Consider the following 12116-nt stretch of genomic DNA (forward strand, 5'->3'; position numbering starts at 1 on the left):
TTCCCAAAGAGAAAAGGAACCAGTAACAAAGTAAAAAACAAAAAAAGACGCAGGCAACTGCAAGTTCCTCCAATTTAATGTCACGATACAAAAATGTTAGATGAAAAAGTCACACACACTAAGCACTTTCACCAATACACAATGGCTTCTTCAGAGTTGAAAGTGAAAACACATTTAAAAAATAAGCATCATCAAAATGTAACCAATCAAATGCTAGAAACAATTAAAAATGTATTTTGCCACACCTATACACTTCCTAAACACAGATTATCTTATTAAAGGTACGACGTAAAAAAAAAAATAACTATAACAACTCAACTTTAAAAACAGTTTTCCTTTATCCACTTTCCTTTTACAATAATTTTGAATAAAATCAAAAACCTCTGGCTCATGCACTTCTAAAGCTTTTGGGTCATATGGCAGCATTGATAGGAATACTGCCTGTGGCCAGGTATCATATGCAGGCACTGCAATGGACAACAACTGTAGAGTGGTCACTCCTTCCCCATCCTTTGGATTTCCTGATACAGCTGATGAGAGTGTTTCATGAGCAGATTCAGTGGTGGTTACAGTATTGCTACAGGGAAGACCTTTTGTAGGGGGGTCATTTCGAAGGGAAGGCTGTTCAAGGGTCCTAGTCATCCACAAAGGCTCACATTTACATCACTGTTCTGGAGATGAGAGCGGTCTTCCTAGAACTGCAAGCTTTTCATCATGTTCTTCCCAGGGGTGAGGTTCAGGCAGACATGTCGGTAGCCTGGTACTTCAACAAACAGGGGTGAACAAACTCTTAACCTCTGTCAAGAAACCATGAGGGTCTGCCAGTGGGCGATCTGCTCTCAGTGGTTTCTAGTGGCAACCAATACCCTGGGAAATTCCAATACTCTGGCTGACAGTTTCAGCATGAGCATTCTATTGCCCCATGAGTGATCACAAAAATCTGGTGGTGGCAGCTCAGATTTTTCAGCACTGAAGCACTCTATGTTGTGACCTGTTTGTGTCCTCATCCAACACCAAGTGCAACAGCTAACAGGCACTCCGGGACACACTGACATTTGCTTGGCCTCTGGTCTCCCTTATGCTTGGCCCCAGTTTCCCTCACAATGGAGTTTCTTCAGGAAAACAGCCCACTGCAGAGCTTCCTTGATCTCATCACCTTCTTTCAGCCTTTCTAGGAGTGGTTTTCCTTCCTATAGCCTCTTCTGAAAACCCCCCTTGGGTGATGGATCCCATTCCAGATCTTCTCTCTCATCCATCTGGGTTCGATCCACCCAATTTCAGTCCCTCAAGTTGACCACATGGTTTCTGCAGTTTGCTTGACAGCCAGGAATCCCAAGCTTTCAAATGTGGTGGTTCATGTATTGTCATCCTCTCTGAAAGAATCCACTAGGAAAGTGTACACTAGTAAATGGAAGAGATTTTTTTTATGGGCCAAGGCTCAGGGACTTGATCCTTTCTCAGCCCCATTGGAGTCTGTTTTGGATTTTCTAGCTGAGCTGTTTGGTTTATGCTCCAGCTTTTCTACTATCAAGGTTCAGTTAGAGGCCATTTCAAACTTTCATACTGGCAGAGATAATATGTCCTTGGTTTCTCTCATTATTTCCAAGACCTTTTTAAAAGGTGCGTTTCTTCTTCGTCCTCCAGTATGGGATCTGGTACTTCCATGGGATCTTCCCTTTATTCTTCAGGTCTTGGCTGGTCCCGCCTTTGATCCTTTAGCCTCCTCAAATCTGAAGCTTTTGCCCTGGAAAACTTTGGTTTTGGTGGTAATTACCTGGCCAAAAGGGTTTCAGAAATGCAAGCACTTGATTCTTTTCCACCTCATTTGTTTTTTCATAAGGAGTGTTTCTTCATACAAATCCTTCTTTTTTAACTAAAGGTAGCTTCACAGAATAACCTTCACAGTTCCATTCATCTTCCTGTGTTATTCTCAATTTTTCCAACAAAGGTGAATACTTTCTGCATTGTTTGGCCATGCATAGGTGACAATGGTTTTATCTTGATCTTCCCAATTGTTTGTTTTCTTCTCAAAATCTAGTCTGGGCCCACCTGTGTCTAAAGTAACTTTATTCAAGTGGTTGTCAGATTCTATTTTGTTTGCATATTCTCTGAGAGGCAAGTCTGTTTCACGAAAGCCTACAGGTCATTCAACTAGAGCTTTAGCTACTTTTACAGCTTTTCTTTCCCCGAGTACCTATGGATGGTATTTGTGCTGCTGCTTCTTGTTGGGCCATCACACTTTTGTCGCATTACAAGCTAGATATTCAATCACAGGTTGAATACAGACAGCAGACAACATCGGATACAAAAGTTATGTACTCACCATAATGATAGATCCATGCTGTCTGTCTCACTATGGTTCAACCTTCCCATCCTCTTGCCCCCGACCTTCTTATTGATTTGAAGAGTTTTTCCTTGGTGATAGCTGGACAGCAGGGGCCCTTATTTACGCTTAGTTAGAGCCTTGCATTTTCCCTAAGTGTTTTCCTTGTATTTATGAGGATTGGTTTGGATATGTTGTATCACTATATTAATATTTGGGGGACAAACTCAATTTTGGAAGGTGGAAGAGGAGCATGGAGTTATGGAGGTGGAGCCAAGTTGAGCTGAAAGGCTTTAGAATTGTCCAGTGTCAAATAAGAGTCAGATCCAAAGTCCCACAAGTTAGACCAGACAGAGAAAGACAACACAGACCTATTGTTATGGAGAGTACATAAGTTTTGTATAATCACTGTTGTGTATGCAAATATATGGGTTATGATAATGAAGGAAAAACAAACAACTTTAAGCATATTTTGTAAGTGGTCCCATCCTCACTAACCTTCAGGCATCACAAAAATCAAAATTTGTGCAATACTATAACAAAAGTTGCTAAATTTGCAGCAAATACCTCTTTCAGAACCCAGCACTATATAGCACTTAAAAGCTTAAATCAGTCAGAACTACCCCATCAAATAACATTCTAAATAACCTAGTCAGTCATTACAATCCAATTATGAAAAACTATCTGTCCACAAATCTTTCAAATCTGCTGAGCACTGCGTACACTCGTAACATGTTCCTAATGCCTGGAACTCCTTATTTCTGTCCAACACTCTCCTTCCCATCCTTCAAAACCATTCTAAAAGACTTTGTAGCCAAAAGCTGGATCTCTTCTTGCTCAACACCAGAATAAACAATTTCCCTAAATGTGGGCAAATACCTATTCATACCTTACATCTCCTTATTCTTCCTCCTTCATGCACTTCATTACTTCTATCAATTCTCTCTCTCCTGGCTTTTTATGTAAAAATACCATAAGCCTGCTTTTCTCTCACTTTGTACTGCAATTCCTACGTGTATTATACTATATTAACTTTAATTTCTCTAAAAACTGGCTAAAACTTCTCTATTAAATCATTGTCATATAACCTGTATCTACTATTAACCAATGTTTCCATATTATGTCTAATTTGGTACAATTATTTAAACTGTACTTGTTTTTCTATTATTTCTAGAGACTGTAAAAATATTATTCTTAATATGTTTTATCATACTTTGGAGCTTTTTTCCCAGGGCCTCCACTGAAAATGGGTTCCTACCCAGTTGGACTTTCCCTGTAATTAGATGCCAACAAATAAGTACATAAATTGATAGCTGGAACTGTAATTCAAAGTCAATTGTTTATGGCATTTACTGCACCTGACAACCTTCTCTCTGGTATGTTGGCAAAGCAACTAAAGGTCAAAATACATTCACAGGAACATTTAAAGAAAGATAATAGTGCTTCTACTTTAAGTTCAGTAGTCAGACAAGTGAATTAATTTTATTGTGGAGATGCATCTCGAATGTGCAGTTTTGTGCCAGCTGTCTGACAAATTGGGAGGTGATATTGTAAAGAAATTGCTGTCTACTGCATGTTAAGTTATTTTAAAACATTTTGGTTTTCTTGGGAATGAATGTATAGTGAAGTGGGCACACTTGATACAAAGTGTCTGCAATGTTATTTCACTTTATTTTTCTTATTTTCCAATTACTCAATTTAACTGATTAAAGAATTAACTAATAATATGTTTACTATAAAACGAAACAGGTGTGCTACAATAAACGTATGCCTCCTTGTGTGTGTTAAGCATTTATTTATTTTGCATCCATCAGTGGTGATTTTTTTTATCTTGACTATGCGCCACTTAACAGAAACACTGAGCTGCCAGTATTAACCCCTAGGGCAGTTCAAGGCAGAGACAGCAGTGTGTGAGGGTTGGAGCCATTCTGTGGGCTTTAAGGAACAATTGACAGTCAATGGTGATATTGCTTCCCTTCTGTGGGATTTCTGTTTACTGGTCAGGACAGTACAGTCTGTGGCAAGAGACAAACCATTCAGTTGGCAGTAGGCTGGAAGAAAGGCTGATGGTCTAAGGACACCTGTGGTAAAGCAACCTTCATGCCTGTTTGGGTGACTACTGCTAAATGGTCATCACCCATGTCAGTCAACACGTCACGGATGCAGAATGGAATGTGTACAAATAAATGCAGGGTAGCTGAGTAGGTGGGAAGGCAAAAAGTATAATCGCTTGCCACAGACTGTACTGTCCTGACCAGTAAACAGAAATTGGTAGTTCTGGAGGGAGGCAAACAGGTCTATCTCTGGGCTCCCCCATTTGTTTCTCAACATGTTGAATATCTTTGGTTCCAGTTTCCACTCGTGTGGGTCCATGAGATTTCTGCTTAGGTCATCTGCCAGTGTATTTAGCTTTCCTGGCAGGAATTGAGCCTGTAGCTGCACTTGGTAGCTCAAGGCTCTGTTCCCCAGAGTCATGGCTAGTCTGCAGAGAGGGTATGATTGGGTTCCTCCCTGCTTGTTTATGTACCACATAACAGTGGTGTTGTCCGTCTTTACCAATAATTGCCCTGGAAGAATGTGGTCCTTGAAGGCTGTCAGAGCATTCTGTACAGCTAACATTTCTTTTTGATTGATATGCAGGTGCATTTGAGTTGGGTTCCACTTGCCCTGAATGCACTTCCCTGCCAAGTGAGCCCGCCATGCATAGTATGATGCATCTGTTAGGGTTTGGGCGGCAGTGGGCAGAGTGAAGAATGGCAGTCCCTTGTTTTGGTGGCAGACCTCTGCCCACCAAAGGAACTCTCTCTGTAGACAAGGTATGATAGAAATCCTTGATTCTAGATCCTGAGAATGTTGACACCGTAGGCTTTTTAGATACCATTGTAGTTTCCTCATATGCAGTCTTGCATATGGAATTAATAGAATGCAGGAGACCATGAAGCCCAGGGCTTGCAGTATTTTCCTTGCAGATAGCTGGGTCTTTGTGGCCAGTAGTTTGAAGTATGCTGTCAAATGAACTTGTTTCTTTGGTGTGAGGTAGGCCATCTGGGAAGTTGTACTCAAGCTTGCTCCCAGGAATACAATTTGTTGGCAGGGTACAAAATGTGATTTCTTTTCATTTATGGTGTACCCCAGAGAGGTTAGCAATTTCTTTACAAATGCCAGATGATTTAATAGTATGTCCTGGCTTTCTGCCTGAATTAGACAATCATCCAGGTATGGGTATATTTGAATATTTCTTTGCCTGCAAAATGCAATGACTGGAGCTAGGCATTTTGTGAATTCCCTGGGCGCAGTAGATAAGCCAAAGGGCAGTGCAGAGAACAGACAGTGCATGTAGCCTGCTTTGAAGCGTAGGTATCTTCAGCAAGATTCCCTTATTGGGACATGCAGGTAGGCTTCCTTTAAAGCCACTGTTGCCAACTAGGCATTCTTACCTAGCATAGGAAGCAGCTGTTGAAGAGTTAACATCTTGAATTTTGGGATTACGATAGATAGGTCCAGGATAGGACGCCAAGAATTGCCTTTTCTGGGTATCAGAAAAAGTCTTGAGTAGAAACCTTGTCCCCATTCTTCTGCTGGGACAGGTTGAATAGCCCTGATGCTTAAAAGAGAGATAACTTGCTTTTGAGCCTCCGCTCACTGATTTGTGGGTAGATCTGGCCAACCATTCGGGGTTGGTAAAGAGTGGAAGTGGAATCTGTATGAGTTCCCAATTTTCTGCCTGCAGGGCAATCTTTCCCCCCTAAAGGAACAGTCAGTTGCGCAGGGTTTGGAAGGTTTAAAGTTTAGTCATTGAGACAGTTTACCATAGGGGGGAGTATTACTACTCCCTGCTTTGGAAGTGGGAGTCCCCCACTGCTTAGTCCTGTGAGTACCTTGGGACTGCAGCCTGGGTGTTCTGCTGGTTCTGGGTTTGGACTGAGAAGGCCTGGAAGAGGAAGGAAAGGACCAATGCTTTATAAATCTAGAAGGCTGTACTTACAGGAAATCTTTTAACAGTTTGCATAGATTTAGCTTTTTCCTCCATCTTTTTGAGTACTTCTGCTTTGTTGCCAAACAGGCGGTCTTGGTTTAAGGGAGCATCCAGCAAATTAGCTTTAATATGATCTGGTAAAGATTGCTCCTTAAGCCAAGCGTGCCTTCTAAGTACAGACCCAGTGACAGCAGCCCTGCAAGAAGCCTCTAATGAATCAAAACCACATTGCAAAGTATGTTTTCCAATTTGTTCAGCAGAATGCATTAAATCCTGTAAATCTTTATTTTCAGCACAGTCAGGACTCAACATAATTTTCTGTTTAAGAATCCAATAATATGCTGCTGATACTTTAACATATGAAACTGGCAGTTTAAGGCCCTAATGGCCAAGGTTGTTACCCCATCTATCCAGCGCCCTGGAATCTCTATCAGAGGGGGTAGATCTTTTGGCAGTAGTAGCCTTAATGCCCTTGAGTCCCTGTGAAATGATCTCAGGATCCGCAGTAGGATTTTTAAAGGAGGAACTTGTGAGAGTCAGGAACCCTGTAATACCCATCAGGTTTTCTGGGAGCAAGAGGTAAAGAGAGTCAGGGGCCAGGCTAGATTCCGAGAAGGCATCATCAACAATGTCCAGTACAGAAGGGATAGCTAAAGGCCTGTGTTGGGGCAGGAGTAAGAAATCCCTAAGCCTCTTTTTGGAGTCAGAGTAATCCTGGCTTTCCCAGCGAAAATGCTCCCTAAGGGTATGCAAGGTTTCACCAAAAGAGAAATCCTCTGGAGGGGAAGCAGAGGGAATGGAGTCCTCTGCATCAGAATCCTCATAGGTAGATGAGAGTAAACCCTGGTCATAAGAGGAAACAGAAATTTCAGAGTCCTGATCAGAGGAATCAGAAGGAAAGTCAGTCCTAGGTCTTTTAGAGGGGGAAGGGTGGCTTCCCCTGATTAGAGTAATAAGGTCTTCAGCCATTCTTATTTGTTTTTTAGGCATAGGGGCCTGACCATGCGATCTGGACGCTGGTTTTCTAGGCATGGATCGAGTTTTAGGCCTTGAAGAAGAAGATTGCGGCGGTTTAATATGCAAACCAGTAGGCCTGAATACACCCTCAAAAGCCAGTGCCTGCACAGCGGCTCCGGACCCATCCAAGGTAGAGACATCTACAGGTTCCACAGTCAAAGAAGCATCTCGCTGCATACCAGACTCCAAATGGGTCTCAGTAGAAGCCTGCGAATCTGAAGTAGTGGGTATCAGGGGCTGCGAAAGTGCCTCACTGAGTACCGGCGACTAGCTTAGGAGAAGCGTCATCGACAGCTTTGGACCTATGCGGTCTGTCTGTCTTTGCGCTTTTTCGGAATGCTGGTAGTCGAGTGGCTTACCGAAGCCATTTCTGAATAATTGAACCAAGTACCAAAATATTTAGAAGCGTAAATAAACCAATGACGAATAGTTCGAGGTTTGAATAAGGCACAGAACCGACTGCAAGGTATGTCGTGGTCTGGGCCTAAGCAAGGAATGCAGTATGAATGAAAATCTTTATGAGGTATTTGCTTTCCACAAGAAATACAATTGTTAACTTTTACTGACATCAGTATAGAGCAAGAAAAAGGTTCCCAATGGGGTACTTAGTAGTTGAAGACTTCGGTTCTGAAACTCGAAAACGAAAATTTCAGGAGTTGGCCGACCAGCACTTGCAAACTGCTTCTGCTTCAGGCACCGCACGGCAAGAAAGACTGATGTAATGGCGTCGGCTGCATGCTTTATACCCCTGATAACCTGACATCACGGAAGATGAGACAGCAACCAACGCAGGACACAAGACTTTGATTATCAGGCTGACTGAGGGCTACTGCAAGCAGATAACCCAAATGTGATGACTGCAACAGTGAAACACGAAGAACATCATGTAAGAAAGACAGGAATCTGTTACAAACTGTTCATCATAAACAATTCCAACTAAATCACTAAGTGGTTACATGCCTCAGGATCAAGGTCTTGCAAAGCAGTTTCCAATTGCTTTAACTCCTCCTCTGACAACTTATTCAAGATTTCATCTTCATCAAGGTTTTTATACTTCTCCAGGTCTTTCGTAAAAAGATGTTCCATGGTTTCAGTAGTGACTTCTGACTGTTATATAGTTTGTGAATATGGATAAGTTGTAGGATAAGCCTAAAAAAATACAAAGTTTAAATTAAGTAAGTACAGTAACCATATTAGCAGAATCCTTTCCTACAGAGAACAAGGCTGCTAAAAGTTTAAATCAATGTTTTAAACATTCGTGCTGAAAATGGTGAATACTTTCCTTTTTATCTAGTAATGAAAGTTTTCATATTCAGGAATTTTTAATTATTTTTCTTACCTGTACCTTCTGACCATCAAGCCCTCACTGTGACTATACCCATTTACTCCTTATCACCAGGATGAGATCCAATCGCATAGTAGCCATCATCTAGGCAGGCATGATGATTTTTTTTTTATTTTGTGGTGTTAATTCTTGCCTTTGGTAGCTGAAGTGAATGTTAACAGATGCAAGGACCAGCCACCTTAGTCTATGAAATGTTCCCATTTCCACATATACTTTATGAAAACTGACAACAAATGCAACTTGGCAGAGCCAATCAGGGTTGCTAGTCAATCCTTGGTCATCTGGGTTAAAATCAGGGCTTTATCCCTCTACTCCATGAAGCAGACTGTTCATACCAAGGAAATTAGAATACTACGCTTTAATCGCAAAATGTGTTGTAGAATGAAATGTCCTGGATTAACACATTTTTAAAGTTCTGATCTAAAATATTTTTATGATTTATCTTGACTACCAACATATCAGAAAATAAAAAGTAGCAGACATGATTTACTCCAAAAAGTACATGACACTGCATTTTTACAGAACATTTGAGCTGTCATCCAGCTGTGAAAATGTCAGCTGCCACATATCTGTATAGAGTTTCCTCCAATCCATGGACAAGGTCAACTCTCTATCACTAGTATGTAAATATATGTTTATTAAAGCTCAGTGTGACATCAGACAAAAAAGTACTAAACAGGAATTGCATTCATCAGTGAATCCTCTACTGTTTAGTAACTTTCCATCCAACAGCTGCCTCCCAACAACTACTCTCTACTATGACAGCTGCCTTCTAACAATCCTAAAGATGTCTCTAAGAAGCCCATTTACTAATGAATCTGAGATAAATCACGCAATCCTTTATATAAATACACATATCCTAATTAAAAGAAAAAAAAACAAAAACAGCACCGTAATTTATAAAAATAACATTTTCAAGACCATTAACACTATGGTGGTGGTGCTGCGGTAGCGTTGTCGCCTCACAGTAAGACGTTGTCCTGTTCGATTCTCAGCTAGAGTGTCTTCTGCGTGGAGACATGCGTGAATGGGCGTACCTTTGTTGAAGGTTGTGCATCAGGGCTGTTAACTCAGCATGTAAAAATCTACTGCTAATCATTAGCGGACCGGAGTTCCGCTGTGGCGACCCCAACCAGGAAAAGCTGAAAGACACAACAACAACCATTTTCAACACCATTATTAACAGACTTGCTACAAAGCTACATTAAAAAAACGAAAATAGCCAGAGGATCAAATAGTGTAAACAAATTCCCGAATGGCAGGTATCCGCTCTAAAAGCGGTTAGGGCCCTCTTCTCAGAGTAAGGATGATGCCAACCATGGAGGATCGAAGTGAACTTTATTGAATCAAATGGACAACAAATCTTGAACTATGAGGATTACAGTACTTACAATCACTGATATACCACAGTTCTTAGGGAAAGAGTCCTTACCTTGATTGGGCCACAATAAAATGTTGAATGGGTGTGTTTTTCTGTCCACCATTGGCCAATCAGTGAGGGGTTATAGCTATCACTGTTTTGCGTAGGAACTTTATTTTTCACCAGTCAGAAGGAGGAAGCCTTAATGCTACTTTGCATGTCCAGTTTCAGACTAATTAGTATCCCTATATAGGTAAGGTAATACAGGGTTTCCTGCATAGCCAATCTGTTGAGAGCTTAGTACAGTAGTTAATCCTGACATCTAAAAAAAGTTAAAATGTTAACACCAAGACATCATAACTGCAAACCTATCACCCAACATAACAGAAGTCTAAATTAATTAAATAATTGTTTTAACCCTGTGGGCTCCATCAGGTCCATCTATTGCTTCCTACATACAAATATATACAAAATCAGGGAGTGCCTTTTCATTCAGTGACAAAAATATAGGGAAAAAAAAAAATATATATATATATATATATATGTGTATATACATATATATATATATATATATATATATATATATATATATATATATATATATATACACTACATACACACATACATATACACATTTTACTGACTGTTCCAGGATCTCAGAGAATCTTAGTAGTATGCTTTACTGCACAGTTTTCAACGCACTAGCATACTCTTAATACAGCAGCTTGTGTTTAACCCAAGATTCTTGTATTAAGTCTGATTTGCTAAGCTAGTTCAAGCTTTTTCAAATTAGTGCTTTTATTCTCATGCAGTAGACCTAGTTCCAGGGCATCTAAGATATGGAATATGAAATCCTGATGGTTCAGAAATTCTATGCAGTGTTTTGCTGGTGAGGTTCCTTTATACCTTGAGATATATATCAGATAACTGGTGGGCAGTACTGAATTTGTTTATAGTTTTCCCCCTAGGAAAAACTATAGGAGAAGCACTAGACCCTGTATGCAACCATTTCTGTATTACAGTTCTTTCTGGTGGAGCTCCACATATTTTTAAACACTAGGTACTCAAAATAATCCTTGTTGCTCAAAACTGGGCATAATCTGCAGAAGGGGGTGTGTACTTTAGTACTGGCATGATAGGTCTTTCACAACTATCCACGTGATTTTTTATACTTTTTGCCCTCTCAAAAATAAAACTTGGACTGGACACCGGACCTTTTTCAACCAGTTTGTTTTCAGTAACAAGCTTTTGAATTTCCTTACGGTTTATTGAGAAAGTAAGGGCCAGGCTTCTTGTTCTCAGTTCCTCCTTGGGTCTGTGGACAGGTTGCCAAATGGTCTTCCAATACTGCCAAGGGAATCATCTAAGCATGGATCTTGTAAGCCTGGATCTTTGTAAGCATACGGTATTCTGGTGAGGTCCAGGAAAGAACATAGCATTCTAATGTTGTAACCCCTGTCTTGAAAGTCTATTTGGAGGTCCCAAATATTGATTTTTTTTAAACACCTTTATTAAATTATCACTTGAGACACAGGCAAGCATACATCAACAGAAGAGAAAACAAAACCGCATAACATTTTTTTCCATTTACATACATTATACATCACATTTCTTTTTTTCCTTTTAACTATCATCAGTCCGTTACATAAACTGCTGAATTCCTGATTTCCCTTCAATATCACTCTTCCTCCTGAACATCATTCTGCATGTATCGTTTCCAAAAATTTCCATTAATTTCTATGTAATTTGCTCCTTTTCTAAAGAACCCTTATCCAGTTCTTTTAACCCTTTTAAAATATGCAATAGTTCAAATGTGGTTGGTTTAGAATTTGATTTCTATTTTCTAGTAATTGCCTTTTTGGTAGCCAACAGAATTAAACTCAACAAGGCCTTACTATGTCTAGGCAATTCAGATCCTGTGCCCCAGTTGAAAAAATAATTTCCTTAGTTACAGCCATTTGCTCACCCAATATTAGTGACACAGTACTACGCAGAGAATTTTTTAAATCTGAAAAAACCTCCACAGCAACTGGTAAAATCCAACAGCTTTATTGTACCACACACTGGTTGAGCGCTTTCTTCCCTACTGAAGGGA

The 12116-nt window shown here is 40.2% G+C and overlaps 1 protein-coding gene across 1 annotated transcript in view; it reads right to left on the minus strand.

The window, feature by feature from the left end:
• LOC122806809 (tropomodulin-3-like) overlaps positions 1-12116 on the minus strand; it is a 792984-nt gene that overhangs the window by 636464 nt on the left and 144404 nt on the right. The window contains exon 2 of the mRNA XM_044077539.1: positions 8277-8465. Coding sequence (XP_043933474.1) covers positions 8277-8402 — 126 coding nt within the window. The 5' untranslated portion in view covers positions 8403-8465. The remainder of the gene's footprint in view (positions 1-8276; positions 8466-12116) is intronic.

Source organism: Protopterus annectens, chromosome 7.part0, assembly GCF_019279795.1.
Source record: "Protopterus annectens isolate FY-2018-M chromosome 7.part0, PAN1.0, whole genome shotgun sequence".
Taxonomy (NCBI): domain Eukaryota; kingdom Metazoa; phylum Chordata; order Ceratodontiformes; family Protopteridae; genus Protopterus; species Protopterus annectens.